Source organism: Lepidochelys kempii, chromosome 10 (assembly GCF_965140285.1).
Source record: "Lepidochelys kempii isolate rLepKem1 chromosome 10, rLepKem1.hap1, whole genome shotgun sequence".
NCBI classification, from domain to species: domain Eukaryota; kingdom Metazoa; phylum Chordata; order Testudines; family Cheloniidae; genus Lepidochelys; species Lepidochelys kempii.
In genome coordinates, this window is record NC_136389.1 from 68,052,163 (window position 1) to 68,079,646 (window position 27,484).

Sequence of the window (27,484 nt, forward strand, 5' to 3'; positions counted from 1 at the left end):
TGTGCATTTGTACAATAAATCAGCAGTTGTGAGCTGTATAAAAATATAATCTTTTGGTGTTTCAGAATTCTCTACACACTCTCAAGGATTCCTTAGGCTTGAAATTGTTTAGCTTATATCAACAAATCTCATACGTGCATGCCACATCCAGTACATTTGTCTTGAAAATGCTTTGACCTTTGTGTCTGATCTCAGTTTAGAACCTAAAACACTTTTTTTCAAATTTTGTAAGTAACAAGAAGACAAGATACACTATAAAGGTGAAATTCATCCACATGCAGAGGACCAAATGAGGGGTGGGGTAGGAGTGGGGGGTGTCCTGGCAAGAGCAGAAAATGTCATTGGAGGTGATAGGCAAGAGCTGTTGGATCCACGTTATTTGAATCTACTGTCCTGCAGATCCTGCAGTGAGGCTGCAAAGATGCACTAGCCATTGTTCCCATTCATAGGGGCTGCACTGAAGTGTTATGGCCTCTCTGTGGGTTAGATTCCATCACCTCACATCCTCTGCGAAGTTCCCCACAGAAAGCCCAATTCATTGGCCTTGGAGGATTTAATTTCACTTTATAATAATTGCTCTTTGCATCTATATCTTTGTGTGTGGAATGTTTATACAGTGTGTGAGAATAGGTAATAGGTAGTGAGGAGTGACAGATAATAACTTTCAAGTACTGTAGCAAAGGTGAGTTAACTGACAGTGGGGCTATTTACAAATAAAATATTCCTAACAGCACACTCCCACGTTCTTTTCAGGTAATACAATTTAAAATATTCAAGCTTAATGGATATTTATGCAAAATCTTTTTTTCTACAGTATGCCTTTGAGAAATATACATAGTATTGTCATAAAATGTACACAGTGTAACAACCACACAGTAGTAGTAATTTATTAAACATGTATATACTGTAGATTTGCATGTTTTACTAACTAACAAATGTATGCCTTGTATGATTTTAATTAGTCCACCCACAATCTTACAGGAAAGAGACGGAGTCATAGAAAATATATCCCATATTCAGTACTTAGCTTTCCTAAATAAATAAATATGTATTTGCCTTAAAGCAAAGGATGAGAAAGGCTCAGCAAACTAATAAGACTTATGCCTTTGCAGGTCGTGTATATGCTGTCTTGTCCAAAAGAGAGGGCCGAGTGTTACAAGAGGAGATGAAAGAGGGGACTGACATGTTTATTATTAAGGCAGTGCTGCCAGTAGCAGAAAGCTTTGGGTTTGCCGATGAAATCAGGAAGAGGACAAGTGGCCTGGCCAGTCCGCAGCTGGTGTTCAGCCACTGGGAGGTAAAAGATCTATTCATTTCATCTGTCTTGGTGATCTATTTCCTGTAGATGTGGCAGCAAAAAAAAAAAAGGGGGGGAGAAAAGGTTTGGTCAAGACATGCATTTGATTCATTCTTTTCAAAATAAAGATGAAAAAGTAGCTTTTATGCTCTTCAGAAATAAATATTTCTGTCCTGTTTGGATATTTTTAGATTGTTCTGAAAAGTAAAAAGTGTTTTGGATAACAAAATAACTTTTTCACAAAATATTTTCTCTGGAGTTGATATGCTGCTGTTTTCATGTGGGTTCTGTGGTAACCTGCTTCAAATAAATGTTACCATTAAGACAAAAATGTGGCAATAAATATAATTCCTGGCATATCAGAAGTAATCTTTTTATTGGTCAGTAAAATATTCTGTTGTTGATCAGCAAACTTTTCTAGACAATACTCGTGTTTCAGTAGTTATAAGGCACTAATCAACATCTATTTCTTGTGCTTTCTAGTATCTAAATATGTTTGGATAATTCCAAGCCAGGACTGGCAGGAAAGGAAATGGTGTCTGCCTTTGGCACTTCAGAAAGAAATGGGGAGATGAAAGTGATGCCTCTACATAGGGACAAATGAGGGTGGGGGAACTTCTAAGAAATGAAATCAGTTCAGAGACATGCTACTCTGTTCCCATCATAGGGATAGTTGATCTTGAAGTATAGAAGGCAGGGCAAGCTTTCAGTTTCAGTTCTTTGTTCAAGAGGAACAAAAGTGAATAGTAAAAAGACTCAGCAGACCCATCAAAGGAGCTAAAAGCAGGTTCATGGGTAACAACAGTCAGCAGGTCTGTACTATCCATTTAAACTGTATATTTTAAAATAATGTTTAGCTGCAGTTTAACTTTTTTGGTTACTTTTTAAAATCTGTTTTCAAAGTGAGAAATCAGACTTCGAAAAATTAATTAAAAATTAAATTTATATTATCTTTATCTTCTGTGGAGTTGCTATTTTGTGATTTCATAAATCAGTTCTCCCCAGTGTGTCTGAGATCTGTTTCTTACAGTGATAGTGTAGAACAGTGGTTGCTAACTATGGTCTGTAGAGCACTCTTTGTCAATGAAATGCTTGCTGGTGATCCACAGAGAAAATGGCTGGTCATGATGCTGGCTCCTCTTCTTTATTTCCAGCTTCTAAATTGCACTGAAAGACTGCTAAAAATACATTCTTAATATTATTTCTGTGTGAACTATTGCTGTAATCACAACAGGAATACTATGTGGTCACTAATGGTGGAAAGGAGGAAGGGTCTATGCAGTCACAATGGAAAGGTCCACACTGTGAAAGAGTGTGGGAACACCTGATGTAGTACATCTAGAAACTACTTTTGTTCTTTCTCAGTGGTGGTACCATACACCAGTATTACAAAATGTGGTGTGCCAAGTGCTTAACCTTCTCAGGCAGCAATAATACTGTAGCTTTCTCAGCTTCTTCCAGCGTTATGTAATTTTAGTTCAGTATACATACAGGTCATGGAATAACCTGTAGAGAGGAAGAAAGGGAAAAGATTGAGAACTCAGGCTTCACAGAAAGGCAAAGAAGAGGAGAAGAGATTTGGGGAAACAATGGGGTAGAAAGAAAACAAAGTTTAAAAAAATGGAGAGCAAAACCTCAAAAGTACTTAGAAAGGAAAAAGGAGACCTTAAAAAACAGACCAGAACGAAGGGAGAGAAAAGAGACAGAAAATAGGTGAGATTCAGTGACAGCTTTAGGAATATGGGCAGGGGGTGGGGGAATGATTTACATTCAAATTCATTACAAATGAGATGCTCCAAACCAAAAAAAGGGTTCGAACCACTGTGTTAAGTGTTTCTACGATTTTGGGAGTACTCATCTGGAGAAAAAAGAACGAGGAGTACTTGTGGCACCTTAGAGACTAACAAATTTATTTGGGCATAAGCTTTCGTGGGCTAAAACCCACTTCATCAAATACAGTAGGAATATAAATATATAATACATACATATGCGCGCGCACACACACACACACACCATGAAAAGATGGGGGTTGCCTTACCAACTCTAATGAGACAAATCAATAACAGTGGGCTACTATCAGCAGGAGGAAAAATCACTTTTATAGTGGTAATCAGGATGGCCCATTTCAAACTGTTGACAAGAAGGTGTGAGAAACAGTAGGGGGTGGAAGTTAGCATGGAGAAATAGTTTTTAGCTTGTGTAATGACTCATCCACTCCCAGTCTTTATTCAGGCCTAATTTTGATGGTGTCCAGTTTGCAAGTTAATTCCACTTCTGCAGTTTCTCATTGGAGTCTGGTTTTGAAGTTTTTTGTTAAAGAATTGCCACTTTTAGGTCTGTAATTGAGTGTTAAGGGAGGCTGAAGTGTTTTCCGACTGGTTTTTGAACGTTATAATTCTTGACATCAGATTTGTGTCCATTTATTCTTTTGCATAGAGACTGTCCGGTTTGGCCAATGTACATGGCAGAGGGGCATTGCTGGCCCATGATGGCATATATCACATTGGTAGATGTGCAGGTGAAAGAGCCCCTGATGGTGTGGTTGATGTGATTGAGTCCTATGATGGTGTCCCTTGAATAGATATGTGGACAGAGTTGGCAATGGGGTTTGTTGTTCCCGGGTTAGTGTTTTTGTTGTGTGGTTGCTGGTGAGTGTTTGCTTCAGTTTGGAGGGCTGTCTGTAAGCTGTCTCCCAAGGTCTGTGAGAGTAAGGGATCGTCCTTCAGGGTAGGTTGTAGATGATGCGCTGGAGAGGTTTTAGTTGGGGGCTGAAGGTGACGGCTAGTGGTGTTCTGTTACTTTCTTTGGTGGGTCTGTCCTGTAGTAGGTGACTTCTGGGTACTCTTCTGGCTCTGTCAATCTTTCTTCACTTCAGCAGGTGGGTATTGTAGTTTTAAGAACGCTTGATAGAGATCCTATAGGTGTTTCTCTGTCTGAGGGATTGGAGCAAATGTGGTTATATCTTAGAGCTTGGCTGAAGACAGTGGATTGTGTGATGTGGTCTGGATGAAAGCTGGAGGCATGTAGGTAAGTATAGCAGTCAGTAGGTTTCCAGTATAGGGTGGTGGTTATGTGACCATCGCTTATTTGCACTGTAGTGTCCAGGAAGTGGATCTTTTGCGTGGACTGGTCCAGGCTGAGGTTGATGGTGGGATGGAAATTGTTGAAATCATGGTGGAATTCCTCAAGGGCTTCTTTTCCATGGGTTCAGATGATGAAGCTGTCATCAATGTAGCACAAGTAGAGTAGGGGCGTTAGGGGATGAGAGCTGAGGAAGCGTTCTAAGTCAGCCATAAAAATGTTGGCATACTGTGGGGCCATGCGGGTACACATAGCAGTGCCGCTGGTTTGAAGGTATACATTGTCCCCAAATGTGAAATAGTTGTGGGTGAGGATAAAGTCACAAAGTTTAGCCACCAGGTTTGCTGTGACATTATCGGGGATACTGTTCCTGACAGCTTGTAGTCCATCTTTGTATGGAATGTTGATGTAGAGGGCTTCTACATCCATATTGGCTAGGATGGTGTTTTCTGGAAGATCACAAATGGATTATAGATTCCCCAGGAAGTCAGTGGTGTCTCGAAGATAGCTGGGAGTGCTGGTAGCATAGGGCTTGAGGAGAGAGTCTACATAGCCAGACAGTCCTGCTGTCATGGTGTCAATGCCTGAGATGATGGGGTGTCCAGGATATCCAGGTTTATGGATCTTGGGTAGCAAATAGAATACCCCTGGTCGGAGTTCTAGGGGTGTCTGTGCAGATTTGTTCCTGTGCTTTTTCAAGGAGTTTCTTGAGCAGATGGTGTAGTTTCTTTTGGTAAGCCTCAGTGGGATCAGAGGGTAATGGCCTGTAGAATATGGTGTTAGAGAGCTGCCTAGCAGCCTCTCATTCATATTCCGACCTATTCATGATGACGACAGCACCTCCTTTGTCAGCCTTTTTCGTTATGATTTCAGAGTTGTTCCTTAGGCTGTGGATGGCATTGTGTTCTGCATGGCTGAGGTTATGAGCAACTGATGGGGGGTGGCTTATCTCCAGAGCACCTTTGTACCAAATCTCAGATGCCTCCAGTATCCATGCCCAGCAGGTAAATCAATCGGGGGGGTGTTAATTCCAGATAGGAAGTTTCCAGAAAATGAATTTTCCCTTTGACTTTCTTTAGGATTCGTAACTACTATGCTCCCACTAAATGAACCCATATGTACGTAAATACCCAGATTTTCGCAAGAGGATGGAAAGAATATGCTCATGTGTAGTATGATATCACAGTTTCTGCAGCTGAGCCATAGTTTCAGTAACTGCTTAGCAAATTTCCAGTTCCGAAAATGTAATTGCTGCTGTTACGGAAATGTGGGCAAATCTGTTTCGGACAACGACTCTCTGGCATTATACAATCTTTGTACAATCTATCTGTTTGTCATGGGATTTTCTAGATTTGATTGAAATGATATCCTGATTCATTGGTCAGGGCAGAAGAAATATGTGACTAGAGCTGGGAGAATAACTGATTTTTCAGTTAGCTGGCAGTTCTGTAAAATCGGGAGGGAAAAATTGGTTCACATTGAACCAAATCCAAAAATGCCAACATTTTCCAGCAAACATAAAAAGTCCAGTTTGTGTCAAATGAAATGTAATTCAACACAATATTTTGTTTCTGGGCATTTTGAAAGGGCTAGATTCACAAAACAGCCAGAAGGGCAGCATGGTGGGGAAGATGGTCCCCACTTGTAATTCTTAGCCCAGTGGTTAGGGCACTCACTCAGGCTGTAGGAGACGCAAGCTGAAGTCTCTGCTTTGCCAGATGTATGGTAGGGATGTGAACTTGGTCTCCTTCCTACCAAGAAAGTTCCCTTATTAACTACTGGGGCATAAGGTATTCTGGGGCATGTCTCTCTCAATCTCTCCTGTTGAAGCTAATTTACACATTCCAAATTGGGCAACGATAGCTGCTATTTTAGTGTTTTAATTATTTCAAGGTAAAAGAAACATATTTCAAAAGTAAATATGTGACTTTGTCCAAATTCTTTAGAGTAGTGTTAGATAAATATTAGAATAATCTACACAATTTACTATAAAGTTAAAGGAAAAGTTAGAGGAAAAGAAGATTGAATGTGGTACATGGTGGATTCTTCTTCACCTGAAGTCTTTAAATCAAGCCTGTATCTTTTAAAAATTTAAAACTCAAACAGAAGTTATGGGCTTGATGCAGAAATTATTGGGTGAGGTTCTTTGGTCTGTGCTATTGTCTGAGGTGGTCAGACAAGGGGTGACATAACAGTTCTTTTTTCCTTAAAATCTATTTAATCTGAAATCAGACTGAGGTCCAAATGAATCATCATCTTGATGGTAGTCCTGACACTTAAGTAATTCTTAGAAGTCATCTGGAACCTTTCAAACCTGTCTCCAGATGTTAGGCATATTAAATGGTGGGTATTTAATTAGCCAGAACAGTTGTGGGGTTTTAAAATAGATAAAAATGAAAAGAGGGTTCCTTGAGCCGATTTTGTGATTTTAGTGTTCATTAAAGTGTGGCTATAATGTTCTTTTCCTTCCACTCACACTTGTTAAATATGTGGGGAAAAAATAATAATACACATTTTCTAACTTCTTCAACAAATAAGTCAGGACTACTACAGATAAGTCTTCTTCACTAAACAACCCTGATTCATTCCCAGAGCAAGTCCAGCCTGTGCACTGAAAGAGGAAGGGTACTGTAGAAAAATTAGTATGTGGTCATATAATTGAAGATTATCACAATGCTTTCACACAAGGAGCCTGAACTAGGGTTGCCTGGGCAACATTCATTCTGGCATTCCTGTCTTTCGAGCGCTTGACTTCGCAACCTCAGTGTTCTTTTAATGCAGTTTTTGTGAGTGTAAAATATAAATTGATACATAAATATTTCATTCTGGGTAATTAAGATTGAAAAATATTACCCTTCACCATCCTGTAAAAAGCTGTGTTTTTGCAAAACATTAAGACTATGTGATGAGTGCCACTGGAGAAACTTCCATCTTTATATAGCGGCTTCTACTTTCACACTTGCTGCATAAGCCTCTTGTACTGCAAAGGGAGGCATTAAGGGTCCACCTTAACAGATCAATTTGTGGGACTGGACCTAGGGTGACCATAGGTCCTGATTTTATAGGGACAGTCCTGGTATTCGGAGCTTTTTCCTATATAAGTGCCTATTGCCCCCGATCCTCCTGTCCCAATTTTTCACAGTTGCTATCTGGTCACCCTAACAGGAGCTGAAGAAATTTAATTAGGGAAATTTTCTAAAGTCTCGAAATGTCATATGTCTCCGAAGAGAATTTTAATGTTTACCTAAGATGATAGATAATTTTAATATTCAAAACAGAGGAAGAACAAAGCAGTGAATTTGCTGTCTGTAAAGATAAGTCATTTTTAGAAATACCAAATTCAAGTTTTTCCCCACACACTAAAACATCTTTAAAAAATAACATAATGTGTGTCTGCCTAGGTGAGTTAGTAAATTTCTTTTTTTTGGTTAACTTTTTTAAAATCTCTCATGCACCTAGTCAGTTTGTAGTTCACAACTTACAAATGTAAGTATGTGCGCCTGGCTTTATGGCATTTACAAACGAAGGTCTCCGTTCCAGTTTTGGATGCAAATAACAGAAACCCCACACAAATGCGTAGTTAGTCATATGCTTTATTTTGCACACACAAGTGATCTCGTTGATTTCTTGGCGACTATGTCAAAGTGCAGGATCAGGGTCTAACACCTCATGAAAAGACTTTAATGTTATGAGTAACACTGAGCTGAGAAACTGGGCTGTTCTTAATTCAGTACTATAAACACAAGCAACTATATGCCCTAGTTCAGTTACTTTAGTTTTGTGGTAGGGCAGTTCCATAACTGAAGAACACATTTTAAAATTTAAATATCTTGCTAAGCTGGCTTTGAAACATATACTGGTGAACTGCCAAACGATCTAATCCTTTTCTGACAGCTGTGTAACCTGCCAAGGTTTTATGCTATCTTTTTTTCCTCTCATTTTGGGAATAGGTCAGCATATTGTATGAAATAAAAGCTGTGGAATAAGTGAAGTCAAAGGAGTAGAAAAATAAAATTTGCCACTGTTGCTACCACCAAAGGAATGCACCAGTGGTTGCTATGTTGGGAAATCCTATAGAAAAAATCCTTGTATTGACATAAGTTTTGAGGCTGAAGGGTGCTACACAAATGTAAATCATTATTCTTAGTCATTGTTTTCATTAAACAAACTGATTTGTGACTTCTAGCTACAAATCTCATTGGCTGCTACATCCTGTTTTAGGTTTTTAACCACCTTTTCAGAGCATTGAGTGATCAGGTACCTCGAGTGTTGGTCTGATAACCAGAAGGTGCTGAATGGTCTATGCAGATATTAACCCTGGTTGACCCCCAGGAAAATTTTAGAAATTGAAAAACCACCTATCAGTCCCCTCAGAGGATATTAAGAGCTACAGAGTACTCCAAAATGTCACTTTTGCTCTTTGGCTTGGGGGAAAAACTGTCGTAAAAATGTAAACTTTTTCCATAAAGTATTTGATGGGAGAGTAGGACTCTCTTGAAATCTCCAGCCACTGAAAGAGAATTAAATATCATGGATCAAAATACTTCTTTGGTCTGTAGAGGCTTTTGGAAGTTGGTTTTAGAATTGGAATAAATGGTCTTTGCTCTCCAGTTTCTGACTTCTGTCATTTTTTTCAATTGTATTCTACCAAACCTATGTAATTTCCAGTCAAGCTTTTGAGGGAAAATAGTTTAAGGAGTAGAAAGCAGAAATAAAATTACATACCTTTCCCAAGTTAGTCACTGAAGTCAGCAATCTATTTTTACAGTTTCACTCTTCAGATACCTGTATGAAAGTACATGTAATAGACTTGAAAAGAAAATATTGTACTCTTTATAATTCTTTGGTTCAGAACTTGTTATGTTGTATGTTAACCCATTCCATATTTGCAGCAATACAAAGTGATATAATTCTTGAACCGAGCAATATTGAACCAGGGCCTTTACTTTTTCTAAATAATGGGAACAAATGCGATCACAGTCATTAAAGATCTTGGATTCTGAGGTCTTACATAAAACATCTAGTTGGGGATGAGGATAAGTGGCAAAGAGTGCGAGTCAGTATGGAAAAGATCCTCCACATTTGTCACCAGCAGCTGATTCAGAATATAGTGCAATGCTTTACTCTTATTTCCTCACTCTGGGCATAGAGTAAATTTGGAGAGAAATCACTTATTGGGTATTCCCACCCCCCCGTTTCCTTTTAAAGATATCTCTTCACTACTTTCAGAGTAGCAGCTGTGTTAGTCTGTATTTGCAAAAAGAAAAGGAGTACTTGTGGCACCTTAGAGACTAACAAATTTATTTGAGCATAAGCTTTCATGAAGTGAGCTGTAGATCACGAAAGCTTATGCTCAAATAAATTTGTTAGTCTCTAAGGTGCCACAGGTACTCCTTCTCTTCACTACTATTAGTCTTCTGTTTTGTTCTACTTATGTTCCACACTTCTCACCATAGTATTTGATGAATGGCCCTAAAACAACCATATATCCAGTTCATACACTAGGGAATGGGACAGTTACTATCTGGCAAGCAGTTTTATTCCCAGCCAAAAAAAAGTATCAATTAATGTCACAGAAACTTTAACCTTTGGATTTTGTATGACTTGTGTGCTACATTTTTCATCCTTAAAACTGCATTAACACTAGCTTTTTGGATCAAATATTGCTGTTTGGATTTCCTTCCTTTTTGGAAGGTAGAAATAATGAAAAAAGACTGCTAAACTGTAGTGCACCTTTAATTAAGGGGATCCTTCAAAGCCAAAACAGAAACAGTGTAATGGGCACATACAGAACTGCTGAGGTTAAACATACACAACTTTAAAACTGCTGAACCCAGTTTTCTTCAAAAGTGGATTCTTCATTTTTGTTTTCGTCTTGATGAGGACTATAAAAGAAGTCAGGTTTGAAGTTTTTAATCTCGGCCATTTTAAAAAGATATGCAAGAACAGACACCCCAATCGGAACTATAGGGAAAGTATTTCCCCTCCACTCACAACTCAAAAAATAGAATGGACTTGGCTCAAACTTTCCAAAAATAACTTTCAGCCAGCACAAAGTATGGAAAATAATTTCAAAGGAATTTGCTTGAGAAATTACGAGGAACCAAAAAAAAGCATGTGTGTATGAGAAAGAGTGCATGTTTGTTTGGATACAAGTTGCAAATTAACTGTATCCGAATAAAATTCGAAGATGGCTTCAGACATGGATAAGGGAGAAGCAATATCCCTCACTGAAACGCTGGAGGATATGCCCCCATCAGATGGTGATCTTTGAACTCAGGAGACTAAGAAGGGGAGAGCTCTGTTTGTTTGTTTTTTAAATAGCACCTATCACTATAACGTATAAGTGCTGTCTTCTTAATGGACTCAGAAAATGGAGGTGTCTGGTCATTTTTGTCTTGTCTAATTAGGCTGTAAGGCTCGGGAAATGTCTCTTGCCATATGTTGTTACAGTGCCTCACACAATGGAGCCAAGAGTGCTACTGCAATACACATGGATCACCATCATCAAAACCATGCCAATATAATCCAAGTATTATTAGAATTGAAATGAATCCTTATTAATATCAAGTGTTAAACCATTTATTTACTGTATTTACATATAAGCATGTTATATACCTGTTTGTAGGATTTAAGAAAAAATCCATTCTCAATAGTATTTAAATAGAAATGAACATTTTTAGGAGTTAATTATTAGAGACTGTCTCTCTAATAAGGAGTTGTGTCTGTGTTGAAGGCACAAAGACATTTCTGCCTTGAATGGTTAACATGTAGACAATTAGATTAAGAGAAAATTAGGTTCGTTTTCTTTTTAGAATTCAGCTTGCTGTAGTAAATGAGTTGTGTGTGCTTTCTTTTGAGGATTTGTTTAGGAAATTTGGTATTAAAGATTGTTGATTCTGTGTAGTTAAATCTTTCTATGCTTTACAATTTTTTTTCTCAAGAATACCCTACAGTATTTTAGTTAATGTGTTCATCTACTAAAAATACATGACCCCCTGGCTGATGTTATTGTAAACACCACTTATTTATACCTTCAGTTGGCTTATACTTTTGCAAGGGAGTTGGTGAACACAAGAGGTTAGCCATTATTCTGTCACAATTTTCAGCATGTATTTCACTGATGTATTTAATTATATTGGAATTTTAGTAGTGACTTGCTTGTAGTTTAGTCTTAAATAAAGAGAAAATATAAATTCCAAAATCTTTATATAAAGTTGATCAGTGAAATAATTATTAAATGGAAGAATAAAAACACTTCCATCATAAACAGATTGCTTTGCATTTAAGAAATCCCATTCTCAAAATCTATTATCACAGAAGTGTGCTCGAGTTCATTTTATTGTATCATGTTTTATATTGATGTGTTTAGAAAAGTACTTCACCTGTAATGAAGTAAATTATGTTTTAACGATCCGTTACCTAAATGTTCAATCAAAATATACTTTTTAAAAGCCACAATTTTAATTAGCTTTGCAAATCAACTTTAAAATCATTTTTTCTTCTAATTATAATGTATGCCCTTTTGAGAAGTAGCCATTTTCCACTCTGAGATGATATTTGCATAGCTGTGGATTGTCACTGTCCTCCCTACTACTTTCTTTGAACATTGACCAGATAGTGGTTGGGTCATGCTACAGCAAAAATCAGCTCATATATAGTAGTGAGAACTCTTAGTTGCATAAAGAAAAGAAAATGTTTATTTCTGTAACTCTGTCAAATTGCATCCACTGTAGTGGCATTTTAAAATATACTTCTGGATTTCTTGCTATTCTCTCAAAAGCATTTATTCCATAATGGCAGGAAAACCATAATCTCACAGATTGAAAAAAATTCAAGTGAAGTTTACATTTACAAATTACAATGTTTATTTTTTCTCTTCATATTTTATATAGTGCCTCCCAGCAATGTCTCTTAGACAATATTAGAATTACAGTGTGAATAGCTAGGCTAAAATAAGTTTCATGTGGCCTCTGGTCAGCATTATCAATCCCCAAGTGGAGGATGGGCATAGAAAATAGGGCAGAGTAAAGGTTGTTAGATTGTTAATTGAATTTCCTGATTTTTTTTTTAACTGTAACATTTTATTGTTTTAGGGCAGTATATTCTCAACCCTAATTCTGTTTTGACAGAGGTTTTTGTGTGGGAATATAACAACATTTTCCACTGCAAAAAGCAATGTTAATAAACTGTCAGTCATATTTAACATGTATGTGCAGTATAGTTTGGTATATCTATTTTTAAAATGTATTATAAGATATACTTTTATCTTACTTTTTGTTGCAATGCAAAACTTTAAAATATATTTGGAAACTTACAAAGGGAATTTTAAGTGAAAATGACTTGGAGCATAAGATAAATAACATTTGTGGATGTTTTTTTTTTTTTCTCTCCAAGATCAACCTTAACTGCTTTCTCTTTAGCAGCTCAGACTATGCCAAGAGGATTATTCCATTGAGAACATAATGAATCATTTAGGGTTCTGTTTTGATAAAAATTCCATTTCAGCCACATAGACATCGAGAACCTTTTCCTGTGTGGCCCCCAAATATACAAACAGTAGTTCAAGAGCCAAAAACTTACTCAGCACTGCTCCTATGGAACCTATGCCCAGTGTTCTGACAGCTCCCCAATGGAAGCAAACTAATGAGAACTGCTCTGCAGTATTATAGGGAAGTGTTTCATTCTTATGCCTGCCTGCACTCTCTGAACAGGATATGGATGGTCACCACCAGGTACATTCATCTGCTTCGGTCCATTGGCTGATTGTTACTAAGAGATAGATGATCTCTCTTCTGTGCTCTTGCCTTCATCCCACAGAGTCGGGGATATTTCACAGACCGACAATGTAAAGTTTTCTTTTTCTGTGCCTCACACAAGGACTCTGCACGCTATGTTAGGGTCATACTTCTGTGGCTGGTTTGGTGACTTCTCAGGGAAAATGCACAATTTATTTCCTGAATTCTCGTAAATTCTTTCTAGTTGTATCTTCTTTGCCATAATTTAGCTATAATTTAGCATGATATTATCTATCATGCTATATAATTTAGCATGATATTATCTAATGTGCCCAGGCCAGCCATGCCTTTTCGTAACCTATTGTTAACTGTTACTACAATGTGGTTACTTTTTCTTGGAGCCTGTTTCTATACAGTCTACTTTCTTGAGAGCTAGAAATGCCTGTGAAGTCCATAGCTCCTGTTCTTTCATCAACAGAAAAGGCATCCAGGCATAAAATTTTAGTTAATGTAAGTGAAATAACTTCTTCCTACACTAATGGGAAAACGTGTCGGTCTTAGGTTTTTCCTCAAGCACCCATCCACATAGTATCTAAACATTTCTCAATTAAATTAAATCTGTATAATGAGGTTTCTAATGGACTCCATAGAGTGTTCTGTCATATCCCTTCCTTGGTTAGAGGAGGCTTTTCTTGAGGCATATTGTGTGTGCATGCGGATATGTGCATGCCTGGGTTAATTTTCCTGCGATGATGGGGAAGCTTCAGCAAAGTGGAGCAATTAGTAACATGCCTTGTAAGTGGCCCAAGTCTGGATCATTCTAATCTTTTTTGGAAGTTTTGTGCAGCCAAGTTCCCATACTTATAAGCATAAACAAGAGACGGTCTTTGTGTTTTAAGTATAGATTATGAGAGCATGAGTTCTTGTTCAAAATATCAGAATGGCTATGCATTGTGAGCTTGTGAGCCTTGGTTAATCAGAAGTGCCACTGCCAGAGACAGTAGAAATATGCAGATTTAGGTTATTTTCACAGATATTCCTGTGGTCAGTGAATCACAAATGTGCATATTAAAAAAAAAAAAATCTAGTCCTGTTTGGGAAGCTAATTTTCATATTAATATAGTGCACTGATTTTTTTCCTTGGTTTCCTGCCAGACCACCATGAGCATGTTCGGTTTCCACCAATAGAAGTGGGAGTTTGGGTGTAACTTTGTGTATGAATCATCCCATTTATTTCACTGGGATTATGCACATGCTTAATTTTAAGCATGTTTCAGCACTTTGATGGCTCCGGGTCCGTGTGCTCAGTGCTTTGCAAGATTGAGCTTATGGTGCACTTTTAAGTCATCTTGTCCAAAATAGCCATCTCCAGCTTTAGTCACTTCCAGCTTTAGTCACTGTAACCTCATTATGAAACAGATACTGCATGATTTACAGTGCAATGTAATTTCTTACTTTTGAATTACACTAAGCTTCATAATTTACAAGTATGTCAGCAAAACTGGGCTTTCTAAAACCTGGGTTTTTTTAAATTAATAGTTGATAAAATGTGATGCTTTTAGGGAATTTTTCTTCATATTTTGCCAATTTTAAGTCAATATCTCCTTTCCTGTTTTTGTTAGTTCAATTTAAATAGTTTTAAATGGCCCTCCTTGTCTTAAAATGCCATATGGCAGTTACAAACGGAGTCAAGTACAATAAATACAATAAGACTCCTCCCCCCCACACACACACTTAAAAATTCCAGATTTGGGGGTAAAACTGTCTAAAGTTGGAAGTTCCTGGTCTTTGTCTCAGTACTAAAACAGCTCTAACCATGTATTTCAAAAATAATTTAAAATAATGTCCTTGATTATTGTGAGAAAAATGTGTAAAACACAATTGATATTTACCTATACTGCTGTTCTCAGTAATTCATGGGATTTAATTAAAGAAACATGGTCTTTTATCAAATGTATTGATTTCATTAATTTCTGTTAGGGGTAGTGCATTGATGATTATTAGAAACTTAACATATGATTTTGAAACTTATCAACTGAATAACTTAAACTGACATTCAGTAGTCAGATTTATCATTCAGTATTCGTATGTAACATTCTTGCAAGGTGACCTTGTTAATTGTAACTATAAGTTCCTCAATGCCTTATTAATTCCAGTTACTTTTAGGCTCCTTCATAGATAATAGTCCACTAATGGAAAGGAAAAGTTGAATCTCAGGACTAAAGCCCCATACAATTTTGGTTAATTACCCAAACATCAATTCACCAAGGACCATTTCCCAGATTTGATTACACACACATTTTATATGAGCCTAAGATTTGATGAACACTCTTAATGATTTAGGACTAATTCCTTGTACCTATGATAAAGTTTACTAAGTAAGAATAAGTCGAAAGTGGATTCTTAAATGTAGTCCTTAGAACATTCATGTATACATCTATAACTTTTTAATTCAGTATGATAGTCACTAACAGTAGTAAAATCAAATGTGTTTCATTATTGCATACTCATTCAGTGTACAGAATTCCACAATCTCAGCTGATGATAGCACTGTACTAACTCAAAGTTCAAACACAGTAGTCTGAGTAGTACTTGTCTGTATTTGGGCTTGAATGTAACTTGATCTCTCATTCACACATACAAACACAGAGTTATTGATTTAAGTGCTCTTATTCAGGACATGATTAAGAAAAAAAATTTATAATTATCCAGTGGAAAATATCTGTTAACTATTACAAGATCTTGATTATTTGTCCACATTTAGCTGAACTTGTAGTTCAGCAATTCAGTTAAAAATTGTATTACAAATGTAAATGAAGGAGATAATGGTAATCTTTAGTCTAGGATTCTAGCGGTCATTCCTTATAGACTGGAAAACAGATACATTTAACAGGTAGCTGTATTCATGATAAATCTTCTTATGTTTCCAGTAAGGATTTCTTTGTGACTTCAATCTAGGAGAATCCAGCTTTTTCCAATCTCCTGTCCACATATGTTCTTCAGCTTAAGAAAAGCAATTAATTTGAACAAGCAGCCCTATTCTGTTTTGAGGGGTACATCCCCCTATGCTATGTCTCTTCCAAGAAAAGATCTTCAATGAGTCAGTGTAGAAGACATGTTTAAAGTGTCTTTGTACGAGAATCCCAGCAGCAACAAAGGGCACCTACAGGTTACTAGACCTTCATGTTATCTGGTGTTTATTTCTTGGCTTTTTGGACTTCCAAGAACTCAAAAATAATTGCTTTGACCATCCAGTATAAAAGTCAACATTTTCTTTTTATCTGGATATATCAGTTGGGACCTTGAGAGCTCTTGAATTAAGTATCTTTTATAACTGGAACAAACACATTGTTGTCAGGTCTTCTCTTTATCAGTTTATCATGGCTGTTTCTCTCTTGCACGCACCCAGTGGCTTATCAAAAAGTCCAATTTTTTTTTAAGATAATAGAGGCCTACACTGAGATTCACAAGGAGGTCTTAGGCACTGCAACACCTCACTTTTAGGCACCATGCCTGCCTAGTGGAATATGCCGTCCCAAGTTCTGCACCTTGGCTCCCTCTACAGTGCATGGGGAGAGTTAGGCACCCAAACAGGGATTCACAAAAGCCAGCACATTGAACAGAGAGCTGCTTGAGTTAGCTCGTAAGAAAAGCTAAGGACAAGGATGTGGCCTGCCTAAGTCCTGCCCCTCAAATGGAGGACCGTGCCTAACTTCAGGGAGGGAGACACTTAGGTCCACTCAGGATTCACAACTGTGAACCCTCTCCTGGAGTTAGGCACCTAAGCTGAATCAGTCCTTAAAAAAAGAGGTAGTGGTGACAAGGCTGCTCACCTTATAACCTTTAGCCTAGTGGTTAGAGCATTCACCCAGGAGATGGGAGGCTTGGTTTGACTCCCCACTTTCCCCGACATGCAGCAGGGACTTGAACTTGGTTCTCGCACCTCCCAGGAGGGTTCCCTAACTACTGGGCAGAAGGTGGGTTTAGGTGTGCTCAAAGCATGCGTCCCGGATCAGGACAGGATAGGCAGGGGAAGAGACAGGCAGAGACAAGATAGGCAGGGGAACATAGTTTGTGAATCTTGCCAGGGTTTAGGCATGATTTAGATGCCAAACTGCTGAGCAGTGTCAAGACTAAAGTGTCTATGCATGCCCAGCCACCAAAATTGAGGCACCTTAAGGACTTTAGCAGTGGCAAATTGGGTGCGTAGAGACTTTACATCCCTGCAGAGTTTTATGCAGCAGCTGAGTTGTGGTTTTGTGAATGACAGTGGTGCCTAAAAGTTGGATGTTGGTCCCTAAGTCCCCTTTGTGAATATAGCCCTACAGACCCAGCCTGTGGTTTGCTTCATTCAGTTAGTGAGTTAAGAGTTGTCCATTCAATTCTTTTCTGTAATGTGTTCTTTTAAAAAATATGAATTCCAATGATAAGATCCAATATTACTTGTTTCATCACACATGAAATATTCCATTTGTTCTGACCTAATAAAGAAATGAAAATACGTTCTCAGTCCCTATTTACCTTTTAAATTCATAATATTAACACAGCTTACCGTAGTTAATATCCATAGGTTGTGGGTGTCATTTTTACACTGTAAGGAGGCATATTGGACCAGTTTCAATCTGGTGTCGTGCTACTGAAGAGCACAGAGAATCTTTATCATGAAGATTGGCTATCCTGGTAGCCCACCATTGAATGGACGGTGAATATGAATACCATGTATCATTATATGATAAAAAGAGTCTCCCAGCTTCTGTCCAGGGTAAAGTGGGGAAGGCTTCAAGGAGACTATGCAGGGGGGTCTCTACACCTCTGCCACTTTTTCCGTGCTGAGTGTTGCGTTTCTGGTACAAGGCTGAGATAAGGGCATGTCTGTTTAGTCCATGACTATGTAGATCCACCAACCAAAACCTCCTGTAGAGGAGGTTTCACAAGTCCCACAGGCATTATGACAGACTTTAGGCTACAAGAGCAGCTCCAGGGGCAAGCTTTAGCTCCAGGAATGAGGATTTCATCTCTCCCCAGGCCTTGTCAAGAACATTGGCTGGTTTTACTAAGGTTTTGCACAGGGATTGAGGAATCTGAGACATAGAAATGAGTGTTTTCTCTGAGTGCAACTGAACGCCAGTAAAATCACAGGCTGGGAAAATCCAACAAAAATCTAAATGAGAAGTGGCTTTTTGAAACTGAAAATGAGTTTTTTAGTTTGATTTTAATGCCTCTATGATCATTCTGCCAAATCTCTGCTTTTTTTTTTTAAATCCAAGAGCAAATGCATAAAGATAAGTTACAAAAAGTGAGTACTCCACTCATTGAACATGTTAAGGCTGCTTAAATGTGTTTGGCTTGAATAGCTTATTGTACGCCACCTAGGAAGCCATACCTACCTTCTTTTCTTTTCTTTTCTTTTCTTTTCTTTTCTTTTCTTTTCTTTTCTTTTCTTTTCTTTTCTTTTCTTTTCTTTTCTTTTCTTTTCTTTTCTTTTCTTTTCTTTTCTTTTCTTTCAGATTTCACTTATAAAAATATGGTAATTTAGAACACAAAAACTTACCCAAAATGCTCTAATCTGCTTTTTAAAAAATTTATGTACCTCTTTCTATAATTTTCTCTTTTTAGGTAATTTTAGGTGACCCATTCTGGGTACCAACTACTGAGGAGGAATATTTGCACTTTGGGGAAAAGGCAGACTCTGAGAACCAGGCCCGCAAGTACATGAATTCAGTGAGAAAGCGAAAAGGACTGTACGTAGAAGAAAAAATCGTGGAGCATGCTGAGAAGCAAAGAACTCTCAGTAGAAATAAGTAACTGCCCCTACTTTCAGTTCTACACTAACTCAGCTAAGTGCAGGTGGATTATTTTCTGTACAGCAGATTCAGAATGTCATCTTGGACTTCAGGTTTTACACAAGATTTCTTATATGCTGTAATTTGTCTGTGGCTTCAGTTTTAATAAACTTGAGTCTCTCCAACCTTTTATATAGAGACTACAGTTTGTGTAATTTATTTGAATGAGACATAACAAGAAATTCAATGGAATTATTCTCTCCAATTTTCAGACTGTCCCCCAGCTGCTGTCCTTGGATTTCAAGTTATTTGCTTAAACTTTTTTCTTTCTAATTTACCTGATATAATCAAAACTAGACCTGGTCCAGTTATTCATTGCAAATAAATTAGGCAATGAATTTAGCTCTTTTCTTCTGTTCTTAACTCTGTTGCAAACTGATCCTGATTTCTCTTATGCGTTTATGGTTCACAAGTATTTGCCATAACTACACATTTCAGCCTGTGTGATGTTCATGAACTGTTCACTCTGCACTATTCATGGTGTGTGAGTTGTCATCTAAATCATATGGTATTCTTTCTGCTCCCAAATTGGATTATATAAACTTTTCCAAGAGGAGAGAGAGGAATAGCAAATAGGAAAGAGTGAATACTCCTGTTAGCTCATGGATACCCCTGTTACTCACTTGAATACTATTGTTTGTACAAAGAACAGCTATTCACCAAATATTTGTGTCAACAAAACCTCATTATTAAACATGTTTGCCAATAGTCGTAGTTCACCAGCACTCTTTTTGCAGGTAATCACAATAAAGTTGCACAGTTCATTAGCCTGTTTTGTAGATAAGGTAATAAAAATTCTTGTTATATGTTCTGAATAACCCACGCTGACATGGAAAACAATTATAAAGTAGGCTTTGTTTTTAAAAAACAAGGGGGGGGTTGCGGGGGGAAAAATATTCAAAATCAAATTTTTGCAGTTTTTAATTACTGTAACCAATTGAACTTTGGGATCAGTACAAGGTCACAGACTTGCCAATGTCACCGGTTCTTAACTCCAAAAATTACAAACAAATTTTGAGCTAATGTGAAAGCATGGAACTAATAGCACTGGCTTGGTAGTTGTCATAAATATAAAGGGAAGGGTAATCACCTTTAAAATCCCTCCTGGCCAGAGGAAAAATCCTTTCACCTGTAAAGGGTTAAGAAGCAAAAGGTAATCTCGCTGGCACCTGACCAATGAGGAGACAAGATACTTTCAAAAGCTGGGAGGAGGGAGAAAAACAAAGGGTCTGTGTCTGTCTGTGTGATGCTTTTGCCGGGGACAGAACAGGCATGGAGTCTTAGAATTTAGTAAGTAATCTAGCTAGGTATGTGTTAGATTATGATTTCTTTAAATGGCTGAGAAAATAGCTGTGTTGAATAGAATGAATATTCCTGTCTGTGTGTCTTTTTTGTAACTTAAGGTTTTGCCTAGAGGAATTCTCTGTGTTTTGAATCTGATTACCCTGTAAGGTATTTACCATCCTGATTTTACAGAGGTGATTCTTTTTTACTTCAATTAAAAGTTTTCTTGTAAGAAAACTGAATGCTTTTTCATTGTTCTAAGATGCAAGGGTTTGGGTCTGTGGTCACCTATGCAAATTGGTGAGGATTTTTACCAAACCTTTCCCAGGAAGTGGGGTGCAAGGGTTGGGAGGATTTGGGGGGGAAAGACGTTTCCAAACTACGTTTTCTCAGGAACCCAGATAAAGTTTGGTGGTGGCAGTGGAAGTCCAAGGGCAAAGGGTAAAATAGTTTGTACCTTGGGGAAGTTTTAACCTAAGCTGGTAAAAGTAAGCTTAAGAGGTTTTCATGGAGGTCCCCACATCTGTACCCTAGAGTTCAGAGTGGGGAAGGAACCTTGACAGTAGTGTTGTGTGTGTTTCCTCAGAGCTCTGCTCAAACACCTCAATCTTTATCTTGTTACCTTTACCCTTGTTACGATGTGAATCTCAACTGCAATTATTACTGTTTGTTTATTTGTATTGCAATATCAACTAGGAGTCTGTCATGGTTTAGGGTTCCCTTGTGCTAGGCACTATATAAACACAGAGGAGAAAGATGGTCCCTGGACCTATCTTGAACAACTGCTGTTTGTGCTGACTACCGAATTCATTGTAATTTGCGATTTAATGTGGATTTAGATTCAGCTTTCTGGAGTTGAAAGGCTGGTGCATTAATGCACCACATCACCTAGAGCCAAACATGATAAATACTTTATTAATCTGTAATTTCAGCTCTGTTGGATTTACAAGCTGCTTCTGTTCCACAGCAAAAGATTCCCGCCACTGTTCAAAAGTCGTAATATTTTGCAACGGTGGCCACATGAAACTCTGCTTTGTCTTATTTTATACTGCTCCCCAGCATAGATCCATCAAAAATCTCAAGTAATTAAGTTTAGACAGCTGGTCTCTCTGAACTAACTATTAGCTTGGGATGTGCACTCTCTCACTCGTTTATACATACTCACATTTACAATAAAATAAATTTCTGCCCACTCAGTCTTAGAGTAGAAAATATTTCAAACACAGTGAACCTCAAATCCAGTGAAGGTGAATCCCCTTAGGAAAGTATACAAGATGTTTTGCTATTTGATTCAGGCATCTGTGTGGTAGTCAGAAGGCTCTATATGGGTCAGAACTAAATTAACATGAAAAGAAATTCTTCAGTGGCCATAACTTGCTGTTGAACGAAATAGAAAGCTGAAAAGAGGAGGGAAAACATACTACATAAGGTATCCACTCATTTAATTGTTAAGTGTTTAGAGCTCTGCAACCAAGGGGAGACAACTATTGTGTATTCAGGAGGGTTTAAGGCTGAATAATCCAGATAAGTATCCTTGGAGGGCTGTTGATATTTCATAAAGCTGAAGGGGGATAAGTTCTTTAGAGTCTTCTTCCAACTATTTTTAGAACCTTACTGCAAATAGTGAAGAAGAGGACAGTATGTGTTCTGTTTCAAACAACCATAAAACCATAGTTGTCCAGGTTATTTTCTTCCCAGAGTATCTCCACATTTTTAATACGCTACTGCTAGGCACTGTTTCTTTAGCACCTACCTGGCATTTCCATGTAAATATTCTGAGTGGCAATTAGAGAGAGTAGTCAGAAGTAATTTATACAGCCTGTGCTCCCTAAGGTAAAGGCAACTGTTAAGTGTTGCACAAGTGTATAATTGATGTAATGTTTAACTTTTACTGTAATAGTAACCCTTTTTCTTTTCCAACCTCTTTGCTTTCATTATAGAAATATAATGTTTCACCTAACGATTTTATTGAAACCTTATTCAAGCAGATGAAATATTACCCTCTCCAGAAGGTTGATCCATAAATTACTTGTCTTCTGAGCAGTGCCTACATGAGAGATGGGTGGGTAAAACCTCTCATTTTGCCCACGTTCAGCAACTCTTCAGGGGTGATTCTAGAATATTTAAATGGTTTTGAGCTATTAAACTTGACTAACCAGGGAGAGGCTGTTTAAATATGTTATTTTGCAGTAATATTCTTATTTTGCCATGGTCTGTCTTCAAGTGCATCAAAAAATATGCAGCATGGGGACAATGTAAGATGCTGCTATAAATGATCAGGTAATGAATAAAGCTGAGTAACTTTCTTGGACACCTGCTTAATATAAATAGTTTTTAAATAAAATGTATTGAAATAAGTAACCGAACTGAGAAAATGTAACTAACCTGGAAACACTCTAGCGGCTCTATCTAGAATCTGTTTTCTCAGTAACAGCCACTGGTGGGAGGAGAATCCGATTGCCTATGAAGCATGAATCTCAAACCACACTTCTCTGTTTTATTCCAAAAACAACTTCGTGGAACAGTTTTTCCCTGCTTGTTACATGCATATGACAATATGACAGAGTTTTGGAAACTCTCTGCTAAGCGTGACAAATAACTTGGTGATGAAGCAAACCATGGTAAGATTTAATTGGGAGAGCTCAACCATTAAATCAACTGATCCTCCATTGCCAGCTTTATTGCTAAACGTAATGCTTGATTAAAATAAATACAAGCCGCTTTTAAGATGTATTTCTCAGCCTTTATTTTTCCATGCATTTTTAAGTTTTCAGTGGCAGATCCTCAGCTGATGTAAATTGGCATAGCTCCAGTGACTTCGGTAGAGCTGTGACAACTTGAACCAGCTGAGGGTCTGCCCCTTAGTGTGCAAAAACACATCAAGCTTCTGCATAGCTGTGCAGTTATAACCCTTCACAGAGCAATGACCATTCTTGATGCCCCAGATTATTTTGCATCATGATGTGAACAAGCAGGAGTAAGAGTTGGGTTTACTTGGAGAAAACCAGGCCCATCCAGTGGCACTCAGATCCCTTATAATAGTTGTCTATAGGGTCCTCCTTTTATCTTCTTACATTAGGAAACCTTTCCTTTTCTCAAACACAAATAATTTAGTAGATTAACCTGTCTGCAGAGTGCAGTAAGACAAAACTTTCAGCTAAAAGACTAGAACAGTAGGTTAATAGTAATCAAAGCATGGCAGGAATGTTGAGCAGTATGGTCTTTTCCCTGCTTCTCATTTTTCTGTATTAGCTTAGGAATTAGGCAGTCCCTAGAGTATTACAACAGGGGAGGTGGGGAAGGGAGAAGATACATGGGCAAGAAGCAGACTTCTTCTGCACCAAAATGTATAATTCCAAAAACAGCTCTGGTTAAATAACTATCAAGCCCCCTGGTTCTTGGGGACTAACCCACCCTTTTTTCAGGGTACAGGATAGTATATTATACTTGGAATCATACTCAAAGCGAAATAGAGCACCTCACTCATTCACAAGGTCTGTCGTGCTTGTCATTGGACCTAATGAGAAGAGAGAAATATTGAGCTATACACTGCATAAGACAATTTTGAGCCCTGAATGGCAGTTTTGGATGTAGCTGATTTGGGATTCTTCCCTTAATTAGTCAGGTTTTTATTTTGATAGCACAGATGGATTTTCAAAGTGTTTGGACTCCAAACATTAACTAGTTTGGGGTGAACCTCAGATTTCCAAACTGGGTTTGGCTAAGCATCCAAAAGTTTGGATGTCCTCTGAATTTGTTGCAATGTATAGTAGAACCATGTGCTCCTCCCTGATTGTCCATGATGGAAAGTAACCAATCTGCCGAGAGAGCTGCAGTGGGCGCATGTGTTGGGGGCTGAAAGTAGCACAGTTCAGGCACCTTGCCATTTTGTAAAACATCTGAGTTTGCTCCTGGGGCATGTGGAAAAAGTGGGTGGGGCCAGGGATTGGAGTAGATGACACACTAAGCAACATGATTTCCCCCACCTCCCATGAAAACTTGTGGGCTTGATCCACTGAAAAAGTGGCAGGGTTACTGGTTGCAGGAACATTAATGTTACTGGGGTGTTCTGTCAGTCCTACTCAGATTTAAAGGGAGCAGTGAGTTAAGTGCTTTGCTGCTTCTGGACTTGCCATGCTGCCATATCGAGGAAAAAGGGTGTGCTGCATGGAAGCAAGAAGCCACCCAGCTGCCTGAGATCAGTGAAACTCAGGGTGAAGTTCTCTGCAGGGCCTCAACCTTTACTTTCTTTTTGAGCCCCACTCCTGTATGTTCCTCAGTCCCAGAGACTGGTGAGGGATGGTGGGAGTAGAATATGTGGACTCCACATCTCCAGTGAAGCCGTGGAATTCAAGCAGTAATTTGTTCCCTTTGTATGTTTTTGTTCAGAAGGAAAATATGACCGGTAGTTTGCACTTGTGCACGTACAAGTAGCTGCTTTCATCAGAGACCCTTCGAAGTGCTTTAGAAACATTAATGAAATATTCTTCACGTATAATGTCTTAATGGCAGGAAAGTATCATCTCACAGAAGAGAAAATGGAGGCACAGTTGGGTAATTGCTCAAAGTCTCTCTCTCAGTGATTTGGTGCCATTGCTAGGGATAGAACCAAAGCTTCTTTCAGGCAAAATGCTTTGAACTGAAAGTATTGAGATTATGCTTTTTCATTAGATGTCCACCTATTTCTCGTTGTGACCTAGTTAAAAATACTGAGAGTCTTTCTTGTGTCACTCCCTGGTTTTCTTTAGAAACAAAAGTGGACGTGCAGGGAATATGTGAATGAATTAACTTATTTTTCCAGCGGAGGGCAACGTAAATGATTAGAGGGCTGGGGCACATGACTTATGAGGAGAGGCTGAGGGAACTGGGCTTATTTAGTCTGCAGAAGAGAAGAGTGAGCAGGGGATTTATTAGCAGCCTTCAACTACCTGAATGGGGGTTCCAAAGAGGATGGAGCTAGGTTGTTCTCGGTGGTGGCAGATGACATAACAAGGAGCAATGGTCTCAAGTTGCAGTGGGGAAGGTCTAGGCTGGATATTAGGAAAAAAAACTATTTCACTAGAAGGGTGGTGAAGCACTGGAATGGGTTACCTAGGGAGGTGGTGGAATCTCCATCCTTAGAGGTTTTTAAGGCCCAGCTTGACAAAGCCCTGGTTGGGATGATTTAGTTGAGGTTGGTCCTACTTTGATCAGGGGATTGGACTAAATGACCTGTTGAGGTTTCTCCCAACCCTAATCTTCTATGATTCTACCATCAAATGTTTGGTGTTTAGTTTGAGTTCTGTCTCAGCCGCAGGTTGGTTCAGAGATTGTTCAAACCAGTTTATCCATCCTTACTGTTAAAAAAAACATAGGTCTAGTGGAAATGAGAAGAAGCACAATCTAGTGGTTAAAATGCAGGATAGGGAGTTGAGATTTGGATTCCAGTCTCTACCATCATTGTGTGACACTGGCAAATAGCTTAAACTGTCTGTGCCTTTGTTGCCCCTTCTGTAGAAAAATGATTAAAAACAAAGAGGGACCCCAAAACCCTTCACTGTCTGTACCTGAGATGGGTGTTGAACCATAATCCATCAGTATTCGCAAAGTGCTTTGAGAGTCTTTTTCATGGAAGGTGCTATAAAAGTGCAAAATATCATTAGTATTTATTCATTACCTACTATTGAACACATGTTCACAGCATACTTACAAGAAAGTTCAATCAACTGTCATCTCCTTTGATATGTAAAATCCATGGGAATGAAAACCTCTCTGAAATGTGTGATTCTGGAGATCAAATATTTATGTAAACTTGTAAGGTGATGGTGTTCTATCATTGCCGAGATATCAATGGACTGTTATACTCCGCTATATACTTAAACTCAGTGCAGCCAAAACTTTGATTATGAATCAAAAAGTCATTTTACATGGCTATGGCTTTTCTCTGGCAGCGTACTTGGTTTTCGTATTTTAAAAAAAAACTACTTCAAAACAAACATGGTCCCTGTACCGATGAAGTGTTGTAGTAAAGCATGGCTGACCCAATGTTTTTATTTTCATACTGGTGGATTTTTCCATCTTTTTTTCCCCTCCCCTCTCTGTTGGCTTTTAATCATGTTTAAACGAGGGGGAAATAGTTCAAATGAGAACAAATACTCTCTAACTTTATTTTGCTTGTAATTTGAGTGGGCAGACATCTTGGGATTTGCTTGTTGCACATCAGCTTTGTGACTGACACCTGTCAACCTATTTATTTTTTATACTATTACCAGGCAGAAAGTTGCTTTTATGAAGAGCTAATGCCAGTTGTTCATCCCTAGCGCTCACTTATTGGGAGTTTTCTGCAGAACTGGGTTCAAAGGAGTTTGGGGAGGAGAGCGAATGCCCAGCCAAATTAGGCTTTCTTTATTTTAAAGCCTGCATGAATGTGCATATATAATAACAATTAATAATGTATACAACTGTTTCTTGTTAGTTCTGTCTTTACCAGTTTGATAATGCAATTGTGGAAGGAGTTACATTATCAGGGAGCTTGTTGCTATCTTCAGCAAATTCACAAGTGCATCTGACTTATTTAGCCATTATGGCTCTGATTCAGGAACGCACGGAAGTATGTGTTTAATTTTAAGCATGTGCTTAAGCCCAGTTGATTTCAGTAGCAGTTAAGTATATATTTAAACACATGCTTAAGTGCTGTTCTGATTAGGTTACTTTCTTGACCGGTGGCCCAATTCCCTATAATGGAGTTCGATTCTGCCAGTCTGTTTTACGGGTATCAACAATGTTGTGAACATTTGCTTTTATTTATGTTCTGGGCTGGTTTGTGTTTTACTGAAAAGAGAATGGGAGAAAAATCTAGTTTGATGAAAATTTCTATTAATAAAGAGGGTAGTCAGTATTGATTGACATACTCTTGCTATTGAGAGAGCCAGTTTGGGATTATTGCTCTGTTACAGCTGTATCACTTCATGATTATAAAAATCTCTCAAACCCTAACAAACAAGAGGGAAAAAAAATAGACGCCATGAAATGTTGTGGTTTGGGCTGTTTGGCAAGGAGAATACTGTTTCAACAGATGCTGTTTTTCTACCGAAGCTTTTTCTTTCTTTTTTACCTCTCGTTAGCCTTTTTTTCCATTTCTCCAGGGAGCTGACCCCCTACCCTTTGCCTTACTCTTTACAGGGATTTTTATATGGGAACTGCATGTCTTTGTAAGAGTTACTGATACTGAATTCCGAACAAAAGAAAGCAAAATTCAATAG

General features: G+C 38.2%; 1 protein-coding gene across 6 annotated transcripts in view; it reads left to right on the forward strand.

The window, feature by feature from the left end:
* EFL1 (elongation factor like GTPase 1) overlaps positions 1-19,802 on the forward strand; it is a 155,480-nt gene extending 135,678 nt beyond the window's left edge. For all 6 annotated transcript variants that reach the window (XM_073304081.2, XM_073304079.2, XM_073304078.2 and 3 more), the window contains 2 exons: positions 1,113-1,297; positions 18,733-19,802. In XM_073304081.2, coding sequence (XP_073160182.1) covers positions 1,113-1,297; positions 18,733-18,921 — 374 coding nt within the window. In that variant the 3' untranslated portion in view covers positions 18,922-19,802. The remainder of the gene's footprint in view (positions 1-1,112; positions 1,298-18,732) is intronic.
* The last annotated feature ends 7,682 nt before the right edge of the window (positions 19,803-27,484 follow it).